The 17,068-nt window shown below is 44.2% G+C and overlaps 1 protein-coding gene across 1 annotated transcript; it reads left to right on the top strand.

The window, feature by feature from the left end:
• Positions 1-4,412: 4,412 nt before the first annotated feature.
• Positions 4,413-15,844, top strand: LOC119660371 (lysosomal aspartic protease-like). The gene is made up of 6 exons (XM_038068887.1): positions 4,413-4,562; positions 4,643-4,730; positions 4,795-4,912; positions 14,802-14,920; positions 14,991-15,554; positions 15,615-15,844. The coding sequence occupies exons 1-6, from the start codon at positions 4,498-4,500 to the stop codon at positions 15,774-15,776; spliced, it is 1,116 nt and encodes a 371-aa protein (XP_037924815.1). The 5' UTR covers positions 4,413-4,497; the 3' UTR covers positions 15,777-15,844.
• The last annotated feature ends 1,224 nt before the right edge of the window (positions 15,845-17,068 follow it).

The following is a 17,068-nucleotide window of genomic DNA, read 5'->3' as shown; positions in this document are numbered from 1 at the left end:
AAAACGGACTAGAGGAGCTCCTGGACAAAATTTCATATTCTAAGCGGACATGGAGAGTGGAGTCCTAGTCGAATTAGGCCCGAGGACAATAAATAATGTTACGTTCTATAAAGCAGTCAGGGGGCTTCCGGGAGAGAAAGCTTTGGTTTTCAGCCTGGAACCCATGTGTTCTCTTGAAATCTGACTGCCTCACAGAAAAGAACGAGGTAGAAGAGGCCATCAAACGCGAATGTCCGGGGGTAACCAATGCCCAAACTTCCGAGGCCAAAAACTCGCTATGGTGGAAGTTACCGAGCAATACACGGCCAAGCTTCTAAACAACGGGAAAATAGAATTGGTTGAGTAATGTGTAGGATGCGAATCCGAGCCGCGCCAACCAAATGTTACAGATGTTTGGATTATGGGTACACATCTGCAACTTATTGGGGACCTGACAGAAGGGCAACATGCCGTAAATTCAATTAGTCAGACCATGAAGCGAAAAACTGCAATGAAATGGAAAGCTGTGTCCTATGCGGGGACCGTGGCGCGTTTGATAAGAACATTGCGCACACTGCGGGCTTGAGGCGGTGTCTAGTCTTCAGAGCAGAATCGGAAAGAGCTACGACGCGGTCAGCATGAATCGTATCCTAAAAATCAATATGCACCGGAGTCCAACCGCTCACGAGTTGCTAGCACAGTTCGCTACGGAGACCAAAGCTGATTTATTACTCATCATTGAGCAGTATTGAAACAAGGACCCACTTTCATGGCACCCTGACATATCAGGTACCGCTGCCATATGGGTTCGGGACGGCACCTTCCTTAGGGTTCTTACTCAAGGCCCAGGAAACGGCTTTGTCTGGATTCGGTGTTCAGGGATAACGTTTTTCAGTGTCTATCTTACACCGAATGAGACGATACCGGACTTTCGAAGCAGGCTTGATGCTTTGGAGGACGCTATCTTAGGCACAGATGGGTGGATCCTGGTCCGCTGTGAATTCAATGCCAGGGCACTTGAATTGGGCATGCCTCACATAGAAACGAATTCTCGAAATGGCGGCGAGAACGGGATTTGTAGTTTTAAACACTAGATCCACCACAACGTTCCGGCGACCAGGCTCAGAGGGAAGCATTCCAAACGTAACCTTCGTGTCGGACTCACTGGTGTCGCTGGTGGACGGGTGGCGAGTTCTAGAAGATTTTTTGGCAAGCGACCATCAATACATTGCCTTCGAAGTGGTGGACACCAATTCGCGTTGTGCGCCACCTTGGCACTCTTTCTGTACATGGGACGTTGCGGAAGTAAAAATCGGGACCCGTGGAGACTCGCTTACAAACTGGTAACCCGTAAAAATCGGGGCTCTGCAAAACCTGTTCACTTAAGACCGGGCAGATGGACCGCATTGTATGGGTACTATTCCCTGCGCACCTCGTATGGGATGATGACATCGCCGTGGAAAGCGCAAAGGACGGTCCACTTTTCTCTATAAAAGAGTTGAAACAGACAGTCCTCTCTATGAAAAACAAGAAGGCGCCAGGACGCGATGGTATTCCAGCAGAGGTAAACAAACTGATATTCCAACACCAGCAAGACTTATTGCTCGGTGCATTCAACGCATTTTCCGTGCTCGTTGGAAGGTGGCGAGGCTTGCGATGATCTACAAAGAGAAAGGCGATGGAGGATGGAGGTCGGGGGTACCACAAGGATCCATCCCAAGGTCGCCGGTGAAAGAGCTAAGGGATTTGGTAGTGTATGCAGAATCAAGTGGCTTTAAACGCTGAATAGATTGTGATGCGAACGCATAGCATATTTGTTGGGGCAGTAGCAAATGCAATCCTAGAGGAGAGAAGCTATTTGATTTTATCACTTCAGTTGGTCTGATGACCGCGGACGTAGGGTGCGCCCCTACGTTGATAGGGCCAAGAAGTAGTGAAGTAAATAACCTATCAATCTGTACTTCAAAGTTGTCATGATTGATTAGAAACTACCGACGGCTAGATGAAGTCTTACTCTCAAATAACCGTTTCTTAGAATTTAGTCTGCCCATTGCAGGCAGATAGATTGTGATACAATGACGGAGTCCTAGAAAATTTAATTGGACAAAGGTCAATGAACTTCATGTCGACAATGTTGAGCTCCCTAGGTGACTAAGGACTCCTTTCGCGATAGAAGATCAATTGGAAACTCTAAATCGCACACTTTTAGAGTACTTTGAAGAGGCTTGTCCTATTTTCCGAGGCCAACGTGGTAAAGCGGTTCTAGAATGGAACCGAAAGCTGCAAAGACTCAGGAAATCAACCAGTTGATTTCTAAATCGCGCTTGAAAAAGCAATGAAGATGAAGACTGGCTAAAGTTCCGGAACTCACGGCTCGTAAAATGTTCGAAACGAGACTCTTTTTTTGACTTACAGATTTGTGTTAGGTAGCCCACACTCATAGCATTGCTTGGGCGGCGAAGGAGATGTGCTCCGAAAGCTCAGTTCTGCAAAAAAGCCAGTTTCACAATTGTGGAAAGAATGTATCATTGTGGGCTATCAGGGTTCCTCCTGTTTAAGCGTAAGACCCTGGCTAACTTGACATACGAGATAATATCTTATGATAATTCCGAATCGGTAGACGAAATATTGTAGTATGAAGGAGCACTTTAATTTTAGAGTTCTAGGCTAAAGTATTTGCTTTCTCAACACTGTTAAAGATTCATTGCCGACATTTGGAGCAGTTCAACCTGTCAGTGCAACTGAAGTCGAGGAGGCAATAAAACGAATGAAATCGGGAAAAGCCACAGGAGACCTGATGACATCGCATCTGAACTCTGGAAAGCGAAGAAGAAGCGAGCAACTTCTAAGAAAAATTTTTCGAGGATGTCTTGCTCTGGACTACGTGCCTACCTCATGGCAGAAGTTTAAGATAGTCTTACCTGAGCCTGGGAAAGATGACTCTTCAAATCCAAAGAACTTCAGACAAATCAACTTAACATCATTTTCGCTTAAATATCTGGAGAGACTCGTAGAGCGTTACATTCATAAGAAGGCCCTAAGGTTGCACCTACTAAATGAAAACCAACACGCTACCAGGGCGGGAAATCTTCTGAGTTTGCACTTCACCATTTGGTTCCAACATAGAGAAAGGAACTCTGAAGGCTAGTATGCGATGGGAGTATTCAAAAGGCTGCCATATCGCTACTTCTGTCGAGTATGTAGATTGATTCACTACTATGCGAACTGCAAATCTGCCAATACACGCTCGAGCTTATGCGGATAATTCTTTGAAATAAACATGTCGTGATAAAAATGAAACGACCTCTCATGGTATAAGGGCTGTGAAGGCGGGCCTTTACTTCGACAGGGAGTCTATACATTATTAGGACAATGTTCGCTTATCCATCCATAGTGTGGTGGGTTAAGGTAATATAAGAGAGTTCTCGCTGTGAACTAGCCACACTCCAAAAACTGTGCCATGAGCACGACATCCCGTGCAGCTCTAAATGCCATACTCAATTTCCAGTCCTTAGATTTGTTTATTCAGAGCACTGCAGCTGGGGTGTCAGTAGCATTGACCAATGCTGCTATCAAAAACTGGGAACAAACTTCCAATAATGGCAGGTGGCAGAGTCTTAATGCTGCTAAGCACACCGAACTTTTCCTCTCAGAACCAAACAAATCAACTTGCAATCTTGTATCTCTACCGAAAAGCAGGAAAACCTGCAGCAGTATTGTAGGCATTCTGATTGGCCATAAATCATTACCTGGGCATATGTTCAGAAGAGGAATTCTCCATGATGATATGTTTCGTTCCTGTAATGAGGAAACACGAGACATTTTCAATGTGAGTGGCCCGTCTATGGACGCATCAGACATCAGATGTTTGGTGCTGATGTAATCCAACTACAGCGGGTAGCATCACATCCACTAACGGAAATCCTGCGATACATAAACGAAACCGTGATATTCCGTTAGACAGGGGAATCGAATACAATGGGCCACTGGGGTCTGAGTGCTCAGAGGCTTTCACACGTAAAGCAGAAGAGGCATGAAAGTCCGATTACGAGGGAAGAAAGGAAAGCTGGTTATAGTGAACTAACCTGGTCTTGTAATGGTGGCAACACGAGATAGTTTTTTTTTTCTCTAAAGATGTTCACCTCATTAAAAACAAAACGAAACCCCAAATATTATTCAAGGCTTCAAGCAATAGTAAAATAACAACAAAAAAATGTATTTATCTGAACCATACCATACCATAGTATAGTATCTATAAATACCATAAATAAATAGATAATTTTGATTAATTTTTTCTACCACTCATGTCCACTCACAAAATCTGTACAGAAATTTCTGCATTGCTAATTTAGAATTCAAGCAACACAATACTGGGGATCTAATTAGTGATAGCTTTGTTTTCGTCTAACAGTAGATAAGATTTTCGATGTAACGGCCGAAGCAATAAAACTCCCAAATTGCTCAGGTACTCACTTCAGTTTGGCTTAAGCCAGTCACATCTGAAGCACGTGACTGAAGATGTCTTTGAAAATTGTGTTTTTAGTGGCTCTGGCCATTGGCCTAGCAAGTTCCGACCCTATTCGGTAAGAATCTCCATTTATCCCTCGACATACACAGTCATCGTTGAAGTCCTAGATTTTATGAGAATCTACCAAATTTTTAGGATCAAATTGAGAAAATCGAAGCCAGATAAGAGGGTTCTAGAAAAGAGAAGTGCGGATGCTGCGGAAGAATTGTATAATGCATTTAACGTGAGTTAAGCTATGAGCAGTTCCATGGAGACCACCTCCTTTGAAAGTGATTACTTTTTTGCAGAACCAATACTATGGAGACATATCTATTGGGACGCCACCTCAAAACTTCACTGTTCTCTTCGATACCGGATCATCGAGCTTGTGGGTTCCATCACATGGTTGCAATGCTTCGGCTTGTTGTAAGTATTCTGATCTAAAAATACGACTTTTTTTAAGAAGCACAAACAAATTCTTTTTATAAGAGAATATGCGGCCATCCCTCCAATATTTCACAAAGGGTATTTTTTGAGGGGTACAGTACCCCGTGACAACCAACTAAACACCTCCTCATCGTCAGAGAGCTTGCCTAGAACCGTTTGTCACAGTACTTCGGGTTACCCCCCGAGCTCTCCCGCTTTGCGGATCATTCAAATCAGGGAATTCATTTAACCAACGGCAGGGGAGAGGGGGAAGGAAAGGAGCTGGGTAAGGAATTAGTCAGCCTCAGCATGTTTCCGATTCAGCCACCTAAGTTGCCAATGAGCTGCGTAGTCCATCTGCCTCTAATCTCATTTTGTGAAGAGAGTTGTCACTCATTTAGTGTACGTTGCCGTTCTTCACGAGCAACCATCTCCGTTGATTCTTCTCCCTTGCGTTTGTATATGGCTTTAGGCTCCTTAGCAAGAAGGGCAATGGGGATCTGAGATAGTGCGGTACGCAGACGCCACCCGCAAATTTCCACGTCTCCCATATCTCTGTTCCATAGAGCAGGACACACAGCGCTAAACTCATCCAAAGACGTTGCCTGCTAGATGTAGGGCCCTCAATAGTTGCCGTTGGTAACTCGAATATTGACTCGCCGATCGATATGGAACGCAGGGTCGGAATTCTCTTTTTAATCAGTCGGTTTTTTTCCGGTGCAAGGTTGAAACCATTCGCTTACTCATCGCATCAATATGCCAAGTTTGTTTCGCGCCTGTTCGACAGTGCGTCCAGCAACAAGCGTCGCGATATCATCTGGTATGTCGAGGCTAAGCAAGCTATCATATGAAGCCATCCAGAGGCCCACTCCTTGGATGGATCCATGCACTACCTTCGACCTCCATCCTCCACTAACTTTCTAGCGTCTCATAGAGCAGGGAGTGGTTCCTCAGATAATCCCTTTTTATCCGTAAGAGGTAGCTCGGCACGTGGAAGGTACTGTTTAGTGTGCTTAAAATCACTTTCCATCTTAAGGAATTAAAGGAATTTTTAACGTCATCCGTCGAGCTCGGCGATTGTATGCCTCCATTCGATGAACGGCATCCACCACTTGCATGACAGTATTAACTATGCCCTCCTTCAGGTAAGCGTTGAATGCGCCGAGCAGTGATTCTGGCCGTTGTTGGAGCACCAGTTTAAATACCTCTGCTGTGATACCATCGGGTCCTGGCGTTTTTTGAGAAAGGACTGCCTCTTCCAACTCTCTTATCGAGAAAAGTGGACAGTCCTCGGGGCTCTCCGCGCCACCGTCATCATCCCGTACGGGGTGCACAGGGAATAGTCGCCGTACAATGCGGTCCATTTGCTCGGTCTTGCATTAGCAATTAACAAGGTTTCCGCAGAGCCCCAATTTTTAGCGTTACCAGTCCGAGTCGTTATAGGTCCAGCAAGCAGCGAGCTTTGCTCCTGTCTATTGCGCAGCGAAGTTTCCTTTTGCCTGATCTGTACTCTGCCATTACGGTGCATGCTTTCTCCCGGTCGCTTCGACGTTGTGTCAAGCGGCGGAATTTGTGACACTCATTCCTGAGATGTGCAATTTATGTCGTCTACCAATACATAGAAGGCTTGCCACGTCTCGATTCCCTCCTGGGCATGGAAGCTCCGCAGGCCGTCGTTATGAGGTTCATAGCCGGATTTACAGTCAGTGTCAGCTGCAGCGCCACCACCCCAGGAGTGCCCTCCCACTTGCCCCAAACGTTTTGACAAACCTCCCGGTGTTCCACCCACAGAGTGTGTGTGTCAGCCATTTCCAAGGCAATGTATTGACGTTCATTTGCCGAGAAGTCTTCCAGAACACGCCACCCGTCCATCCGCAACACCAGTGATTCCGGCATGAAGGTTACGTCGAGAATAGCCTGAGCGCGGGGCGTTGGGGTAGATCCGGTGTTTATAACTACAAGTCCTGTTTTCGCCGCCATTTCGAGGATTCATTTTCCTCTGGAATCTGAGGTATGCCCTACTCAAGTACCCTGACATTAAAGTCACGAAGGCTCAGGATCCGCACCTCTATGCCCAAGATAGCGTCCTCCAGAGCATCAAACCGGCATCGAAATTCCGGTATCGTCCCACTCGGTGTTAGATAGACACTGAAAAGCGTTACCTCTAAACTTCGAATCCAGACACAGCCGTCCCCTCGGCCAGAACCCTAAGGTGGGTTTCTTCCTGAACCCAGATGACAGCGCTACCTAATATGTCGCATGTGCCATGAAGCTGCGTCCTTGTTTCGGTACTGTTCATTGATGAGCACTATGTCACCTTTGTTCTCTGGAACGAATTGCGTTAGCAGATGCGATCATGTTGACCGCATTCTAGCTGTTTCCGAACCTGCTCTAAAGACTGAACACCGCCCCGAGTCCGCAAAGCTCTCAGCAGACGCGCCGCGACTCCAATATAGAACGCAACTCTTCTTTTCGTTGCAGGTATTCGCGTTATAGCCGGCCTGAACGAATCTAAGGAATGTTGCCCTCCTGTCGGGTCCCCGGCAAGTTGCATACGTGAGCGCATAATCGCATTTTTGATTCCGCCATCTCCAATGCCAAGGATTTAATCATCAACTTTCAAACTCTTATCTTAACTTGTTGACTCAACACCTTCGCAGCTTTACTGCATTTATATAATTTCACCTTTATACGTTCGATTAATGTCGCGCGGACTACCGCCCAAGTTCGTCAGTTTTTCCTTTTTTTGTCCATTTTTTGTATTTTCTACCCTTGGTTCTTCTACTTCAGCTGATACTGGAACTGTCGTATTTGTGCTAAAAACCTTCACGGACATTTTCGGCCAATTTTCTATGATGAGGGGGATTTTTTCCTCTTGATATTTTGCTGGAGCTGTAGCTCAATTGTTTCGATCTCTACCTGCGTTGGTAGGCCACTTTTCTTTCATATCTTCTGGAGGAGCAATTAATTTTCCTATTCTTTCCATTTATCGCTTGAGTATCCCACTAGTGCATTAACGCTAGACAGAAGCCAAAAACATCCTTGGGTGTTTTGAATCAAGCAAAGAGAGACAAGAGACGAAAAACGATAGTCACCTTGTTTGGGACGAAAATGAACAAACGAATTAGGTTCCCTAGCATTAATGCTAGAACCGGGACCTATTTAAGCTTCTACAATACCAAGAACACGGGGCAGCATGCATTCTTAATTTGGATGCCGCCCACAACGCCATCAATCTAATAGCCAGGTCCTGTACAGAGCATGGAGTTGTTACTTTGAACTCAATTCCCATAACGTCGCTTTTTTTCACAGGGGAAGAGATTAACGAAAATGGGAACGGTACTCTCCCGTGAATTGGCCGAATGGTCAATATGCGGGCCTATGCTTCAGAGTTTTCACCTATAAGTCCACCTCTTAGCCAGCGTACCGCATCTTTCCCGAGTGATACAACAAGGATGTATTCTTCGGTCGCCTGGTCTTTGGTGTGTTTTCGAAAATGCTGCTCATATCTGCTGAGTGGCTTTTCCCACCTTAACGTAGGGCGACATTAAGCGTGTTTTGATTACTGTTCTTTTCATTTATAAAACTACACAGCTCAGCGGATTACCGCTCATCAATAGCGGTCATACAATTTTTCGACACCATTTTTATAGTACAATTTGTCTAAAGCCTCTAAAGCCTAGGTTATCTCGATCAACTTCACTTTGCAGTCATCCAAAATTATTTTATGGATTTTTTTGACGCTTTGGCTGTTAACAGCCCCTTTCGGTCGTTCACTGTGTGCATCGTTCTCGATGCTCATTTCGCCTCGTTTAAACTTAGGAAACCACTTTTCAACGGTTGATATTCCTGTTGCAAAGTCCGAATAATATAAACCAAGCCAAGCTTTGGCATCAACGGTACTTTTTTCATCAAAAGCAATGCATTATTAATACACAGAATTCTCTTTCATCCATTTCTTTCAAATTAATAAAAGTTGCTTCACTCAAAATGCCGTCCCATAAATTAATATTCTGACAGCTGTCAAATTTGTATACATGTCTTTTGAAGCTTAAGGTTAACTAAAAATGATATGTATTTAATACTAGTAGCGCCATCGGTGCTTTAGCCTACGAACTTTTCAGCCTACCTGGCATTCATTCCCGACTAGCAGAAAGCAATGTTCTTGTCGGTTGTGTCCTCATCTTGAGAGTAATTGACGTGAACTTACGGACTACTCTTTCTCTTCCAGCGTTAGATGCCACAGTAATCAAATTTTCCGATACTAGAGCATAATATTACGAAATGCATATGTGTTCTTGTTCATACGCACTCGTCAAGCACTCGCTTCTTTGCACGAAGGTACATTCTTTTTGAGAGACTAAGTCACCCTACAGATAGGAAGAGAGTAATATTATGCTGGCAGTGCTACTATATTAAACTCAAACCTACATAGCTAATGCCTCTCAGCCCGAGAAGCTTGATCTCCTCCTTCAATGTTCTCTGGCATGTGTTACGAACCATCCTTGGATAATGAATTCTCTTACATAGTATAGCCAACTTTTTCGCTTTTTAAGGTTTTGTTTGTAAAATTCCCAGAATTTATGTATGAATGGAAGTAACACCTTTCCTGAGACTGCAAGGAATGAAAGGAACAGTTGCACTGGGATACCGTCAAGCTTAATGATTTCGCTTTTCTTTAGAAGTGCAGTCCGTACCCGCATGTTATGGTGACTAGACAAGAGGTCAAATTTCCGTAGATACTGATAATTCGAAAACAACTTGTTCCTTTCTTCAATGCTAAACTTATAGCACTGAATAATTACAATGAAGGAAACTGCTGAAATCCACAAACCCCCACCATTATCCATATAGTCCCTAAGTTAGTATTCCTCAAGGTGTTACCAAAACCTAGCTTACGATTCAGATCACCCATTGCATTCGCAGTATCTCCTTTAAGAAGTCTCTATGGGACTACATTGGGCCACTCATAGAAAGCCTGCTTCTCATCTGGATCGAAACTCCCTATTGATACAAAGCCCTGTACTATTAAAATGTTTCTCATTCCAGACTAGGATCTCGCAATTAACATCGGTTCCTAATACACGAGCGCTTGTCTACCGGATGCGGTAATAATCCAACACCAAATCCATGCTTACTACAGGCAAGCTTCCCAGAGTACAATAATACTATACCGTAAGAAGAAAAAGGAGTGCCCTCTTGACTCCCATCATTTTTGCTTCCTTAATCCTAAAGTGTTCGAACTGCATCGTTGAAATTTTCACTGAAATTAGAGTAAGCTAGCATTCTGAGAAGCCTCGATATTATCGTCGAGAAGCGTTCGTACATATCAGAATCTAATGATAAACCGTGGTTGGGAGCAAAGGTTTGTAGCTGAAAAGTTAGTTCCCTTCCATGGCGACTTGGTGGCCGTTTCCAAAGCATCGCATGATTCGCGATTTGCAAGCTGCTAGCCCACAAGTCTCGATCTCTTGTGATCACTTTCCACTACAAGCAGCGAGTTTGACGAGAGGGAGAGGTGAAGGGGGTGACCCCTCCTGCCCCGGACTTTTTTCGGTGGCCCAGGAAGACTGTAACTAAGAAGTTTTTTTTCATAACATAGGGGATCCCGTGATCCTGGACCCAGATTTCTGCTCTACGGCCCGATTCATGTATGAACACTTTGCCAAAGCAGGATATTGACCGGCTCGTTCGATGCAAAACCTGTGGGAGACACATTGTCATGGAGTCAGACAGGAGCTCCAATCCATATTATGCTAAGGACGGAACATTAATTTGAACTTAACCTTATGTTACTCAGGAGTTGTACTCCCTGACCACTTTCTGAAGTTAATCCTACAGGAACCGCTACAATAATGTATGGATCACAGATTAAATTGATGCAGAAGCAGCTTTATATTATCCACAGCTATACTTCGCATATATGTGTAGTGGCTACGTTCTAAGTTTTACTTTACAGAGATGACCTGAAAAACGGAAGTTCATAGTTAGCTTGCCAGTTCGGCATGATAATGGCCGCCGCTGGGCTTTCAATGTTGTTACTCTGGGTTCGAATGTTTGTGTTCGTATTCGTGCTATTCCGCTGCTGTAGGCTTACCACTTGCACAGCATTGAAACCTCAGACTGTGGATGCCATGTACCCCACAAGGAAGTGAACAGTACAACCGAGAAACGAAGCTTTTGTAGAGATTCAGAGAAATCAAGTGCCCGCGCAGAAGGTAGCGCTAATAATGAAGAAAATAATAAACCTATAAAAGAGCCGCAAGAAATCTCAAGTTAGCAGTGTGGCAAAGCAAGGGAGACTATTGAAGACACTCACACAAGGCGAACGTGAGTTTGTGTTATGGATCCCTTAAAAGCTATAGACTCCTGCTGAAAATTCATTCAGGACTTATTCTCCCAGCAAAGGAATTGTGCTTAGCTTCAGCGACTTGGGAAAGGGTGGTATCTGCAGTAATTAGAGAAGAGCTACTAGAAATTTACAACAGGACAAGCCAAACCTCATAAGGCTTTCCAGCTCGCTGAGTATTATAGAGATCTCCCGTGCATTACGAGAAGGCAGAGGATTATGTCGGTACCCAGAGCTGTTAAACCGACGAGCCGTTATCATCTTCATATCTCATATATCTTTGAAATATTATGGAGGAAGTGCAAAAATGGATAATGACTGCTATAGGTTGTTGATGGCCTTGCTGCTTTTGTCTACAGCTACCGGAGGAATCAAGGGTTCCAGAACGTAAATAATGATGAACTCATGTATTTCACAAAGCTCTGCGTATACGATTATAGAATATTATGTACAATGACATAATTAGCCACCAACAAATCACTGTATACTCGCGATATACTTGTAGATTGTTTAGTCTTGGGAAAAGGAGAAGAAAAGGAATTTTTTTCCATGGAACCTAGAAAAGAGACACACAGCGAAATAGCTAAAGTTTGAGATATAACAGAAAGGTCCGCGTGTTTTCCGCCCTGGTCCCGGATATTGTCTCAGGGAATGCTTTAAGTGAATTCTAAACCCCCCCGTTCATAAGTGACATTGCACCATCCATCATGATCATCAACGGCACAGCAGCCGGTATCCGGTCTAGGCCTTCCTTAATAAGAAACTCCAGGCATCCCGGTTTTGTGCCGAGGTCCACCAATTCGATATCCCTAAAAACCGGCTGGCGTCCTGGCTTACGCCATCGCTTCATCTCAGGCAGGGTCTACCTCATCTTTTTTTTCTACCATAGATATTGCCCTTATAGACTTTCCGGGTTGGATCATCCTCATCCATACGGATTAAGTGACCCGCCCACGGTATCCTGTTGAGCCGGATTTTATCCACAACTTACCGGTCATGGTATCGCTCATAGATTTCGTCATTGTGTAGGCTACGGAATCGTCCATCCTCATGTAGGGGGCCAAAAATTCTTCGGAGGATTCTTCTCTCGAACGCGGCCAAGAGTTCGCAATTTTTCTTGCTAAGAACCGAAGTCTCCGAGGAATACATGAGGACTGGCAAGATCATTGTCTTGTACAGTAAAAGCTTTGACCCTATGGTAAGACGTTTCGTACGGAACAGGTTTTGTAAGATGAAATAGGCTCTGTTGGCCGACAACAACCGTGCGCGGATTTCATCATCGTAGCTGTTATCGGTTGTGATTTTCGACCCTAGATAGGAGAAATTATCAGCAGTCTCAAAGTTGTTGTCTCCTATCTTTATTCTTCCCCTTTGACCAGTGCGGTTTGACGTTGTTGGTTGGTTGGTTTTTAGTGGTGACGTTGTCACCATATATTTTGTCTTGCCTTCATTGATATGCAGCCCAAGATCTCCTGCCAATCACCGCCTGCTCGATATCTGGCCTCGCACATTGGTCAGGGCCAGCTTAGTCAGTCTTATCAATTTCGTCGGGATACCGAATTCTCTCATGGCCGTGTACAGTTTTATCCTGGCTATGCCGTCATAGGCGGCCTTAAAGTCGGTGAAAAGATGGTGCAACTGATATCCATATTCCAACAAAATATGTTTGCCGCAGAGAGAAAATCTGATCTGTTGCTGATTTGCCTGGAGTGAAGCCTCTTTGGTATGAGCCAATGATGTTCTCGGCGTATGGGGCTATCCGGCCTAGTAAGATAGAGGAGAATATCTTATAGATGGTACTCTGCAACTTGATACCTCTTTAATTGCTGCACTGCGTGATGTCTCCCTTTTTATGTATAAGACAGATAATGCCAGTCGTTAGGCATTGATTCACTGTCCCATACCTTCAGTACAAGTTGACGAACCACTTGGTGTAATTGGTCGCCTCCATATTTAACCAATTCGGCTGTAATTCCATCGGCTCCTGGCGACTTCTGATTTTTAAGCCGATGAATTGCACGGACTGTTTCTTCTATACTTGGTGGTGGCAGTATTTGTCCGTCGTCTTCAGTTGGCGGGACCTCCAACTCGCCGATGTTCTGGTTGTTCAGTAGTTCATCAATATACTCAACCCATCATTACAATATGCCCATTCTGTCGGAAATCAGATTTCCCTCTTTGTCTCGGCAGGACGAGTATCGAGGCGTGTAAGGCTTCATCCTCCTGACTTGTTGGTAAAACTACTTTTCGAGTTCACAGGCCTGTTGGTTCTCCCAGGCTTCCTTTTGCCGTCTGTGAACTTGCTTCTCCGCTCGACGGAGTTCGTGATAAGTCTCCGCGCATGTCCGCGTCCTTTGAGAATGCAATATTACTCGGAATGCAGCATTTTTCCATTACGTTGCTAGCTTACATTCATCGTCAAACCGGCCGTTCCGACTCTTTTTGCGGCTGGGGCCAAGTATTTTTGTGGCCGTTTTTATGATAATGTTCTTCAGGCGATTGTGAAGATCATTTGTTGATGCTTCATCTCCAGGATCTCTGTTGACTGCGGCTATTGCGGCATCCATTTCCCTCTTCAGGTGTAGCGGAGGGCTGTGTTGTTGATGGTTTCAGTGTTAACTCTCACCTGATTGTCAGAGGGGATTCTGGGTGGTGTTGTTATTCGAGCCCGGAACACCATGCCAACGAGATAGTAATCCGAATCTATATTGCCCCCCCCCCTCCTATATGTTCTGATATTCATCAAGGCTTAGAAGTGTCGGCGTTCGATTAGCACATGGTCAATTTGGTTGAAAGTGGTCCCGTCTGGAGGGGCCCACGCCCCTACTTGGCCATTAAAATCCCCAAGAATGAGTTTGATATCATATCTGGGACAGGCTTCGAGGGTTCGTTCTACTGTCTCGTAGAAGGTATCCTTCTCCGACTCTGCAGTCTCCCAGCAGGTTTCATTTTTTGGCTGACTAAGAAACCTACTCCGAGCACATGGTTTACTGGATGGCCACTATAATATATGGTGTAACGACTCTTCTCCAGGAAACCGGTCCCTATGCGACGCATCTCCTGCAACCCTGCTACATCAGCCCTATATTGAGACAGGCTATCGGCTAGCTTGGCAGCATTCGGTCTGATCAGGGAGCGCACTTTTCATCAGAAAATGTGCAAATCGTTATTTCGTTGTCGTTGCCGGGTCCGTCGTTGTATTATCAGTCCAGTCCGAGGCTTCTGTTGTGGCTTCGTAACAAGTTTTTTCCCGTGTATTGTTGTCAGCCCTACCCAACGCCAAACCTGGAGGACCAGTTGGTACAATTTGTCCCATTTCTGTAGCTTTTGATTAAGAAAGAGCTCCCAGCGGTCACCACGTGGAAGTGGAGGTAGTGTTTGGTAGTAGAGCTGTTGTTGTGGGTTCAGCAGGTGTTTCCCATGTTTTATGCTCCATCTGTTTTGAGCTAACTTGCTTGATATTTTTGGAGTTTCCGTCCGAAAGTAATCACCATTTTCATGAAACAATACGATAACATTCCCAAAATTTTCGATTTTTAGTAAACCATGCAACGTACAACAATAAATTGTCATCAACTTACATTCCTAACGGGAAGAGTTTTGCAATTTATTATGGGACCGGAAGTTTAAGTGGTTTTGAGTCCACCGATACAGTCAGGGTGAGTTCGAACATGCTACGTAAATGAGATGTACCTCCTAAAAGTTTCTTCGCCATCCTCCTTAACTTAGATTGCAGGTCTAAGCATCATCAATCAAACCTTTGCAGAAGCGGTAAACGAGCCAGGCGACTTCTACTACTGGATGAAATATGACGGTATCTTTGGATTGGGCTACGCTTCAATGGCCATCAACAATATCACTCCACCCCTCTACAACCTTTACAGCCAGGGACTAATCCCCCAACCGATGTTTGCATTCTACATGAATCGCAACCAAAGCGATGCCGACGGAGGTGAACTGGTCCTTGGAGGCTACGATCGCAGTCACTTTGTAGGACAAATTTTCTACATCCCTGTATCAGTGAAAGGGTATTGGCAATTCGATATGGATGGTGGTAAGGCTGGAAACTACTCGTTCTGCCAGGACGGTTGCCAGGCAATCGCTGACACTGGGTGCAGTCTCCTAGCTGGACCACAGGATCAAGTAGAAGCTATCAATAAAGCTATTGGTGCAACTGCGGACTCCGTTTGGGGCTATGTTGTACCTTGCGACCGAATTCCTTATTTGCCGACTGTTACATTTACACTTGGAGGCAAGATGTTCCCGTTGGAAGGGAAGGACTACATTATTCAGGTAAAGTGTAAATTAGAAATCGATTTTCAGTAAAAAACCCTTAATTTTCTTTTCTTGTAGAGAACTGATAATGGTGGAATTGTTTGCCAAACTGGTTTCACTTTAAATCTTTCTAGTGGTGGACCTGAGTGGACCCTTGGAGATGTTTTCATCGGCGCCTACTACACTGTGTTCGACATTGAAAATAATCTAGTTGGCTTTGCAAAAGCGAAGTCTGACTAACCCCATTTCACTCAAATATGGAGATGAATATGGTTCCTGCTTTCAATTGAATACAGATTGAGCACTAATTTTTTGTCTTTTTATACTGTTATATATTCTATATAAGATTCCATAGAAGCATTACATATAATAGTAGATCCCAACCGCAGTTCTATTAAGGATATCGACTAATTTCTGTGTACTGTTTGGCATTTACTTAGTTTAAGCGTAATTTCAGGATATCCTGCGTATACCCTGCAGCGAGGTATGAACCTGTGGATCACCGATGGCTCGATCCGATATTTCATATTGAGATTTAGCGTCTTTCAGGGTTAATGTATCTTCTCGGCGTCTTCTAGTCGACCTCACATTTGATTGATGAGCCCGGCGTAATGTACCGAGTAATGGAGGTCATCGAAGCATTCAATAATAAGTCCACACATCCGTTTTGGCATTCATGGGTTTTCAAACAAGCAGCAAATCGATTGTCCGCTTGAGGGGAATCTTGCTTCAAACGATCCTTTTTGTTTCTCTTAATTCTGGTTCTTCCTCGTTCTTAAGTTGTCGCGATTGATAAGGTCTATTCACGTGAGTGGTATTCGCATTAGGAAGGAAGCTTTGATGGTTGACCCAGATAAACTTGTGAGATTTGATTCCAATTTTCTTGAGAAACATCTTGAATTCAATTGCTGAATAATGCTTAAAGTGCACCTTCCAGCGAGATTCAAACCTCACATGATAGCCATTCGTAGCTTTTAACCCAGAAACGGAGGTTTGGAAAATATCGCCGCTCAAGTAAAAAAGATAGGCGTTTTCATAGATACAAATCTCTGGGTTCAGATGACATTATTCTTATATTTATAATAGGGCATGGCTGGGGTAGCAAAAATGAATAGCCATAATAACAAACCAGTTTTCGGATGTCGCGAATACCAGCGGGCAGATGACGCCACCGGCGCTCCACTCAGTTCAGACCTCGCTACAAGAGTGAGGAACAGAGTAGGTGGCGAGAAACGTCAGATAAAAAATAATAATAAGAAAAGAGAGTTATGAAAACTTGTTTGCACTGATGAAGGGAACAAGTGGTTCCCGAAATATCGGTATTTGCAAGAATACAAACCAACACCAACGAAAAAGAAACAACAAGTTTTATTATTTCAATTAATTAATCGTTGGAAACACCGCATAATTTCACTCTGATGTGTATTGAACGTTGTTAAAAACAAGCTCCTAAAAGGGGACGTGACGGGTTCAAATTTTGATTTGTCGATTTTTTTCAAACGGCTTATTTTTTTAGAAAAAAACAGATATTT

This window comes from Hermetia illucens, chromosome 6 (genome assembly GCF_905115235.1).
Source record: "Hermetia illucens chromosome 6, iHerIll2.2.curated.20191125, whole genome shotgun sequence".
In the NCBI taxonomy this organism is placed as follows: domain Eukaryota; kingdom Metazoa; phylum Arthropoda; class Insecta; order Diptera; family Stratiomyidae; genus Hermetia; species Hermetia illucens.
The sequence above is the reverse complement of the archived record's forward strand: the minus strand, read 5'-3'. Positions and strand labels throughout refer to the sequence as shown.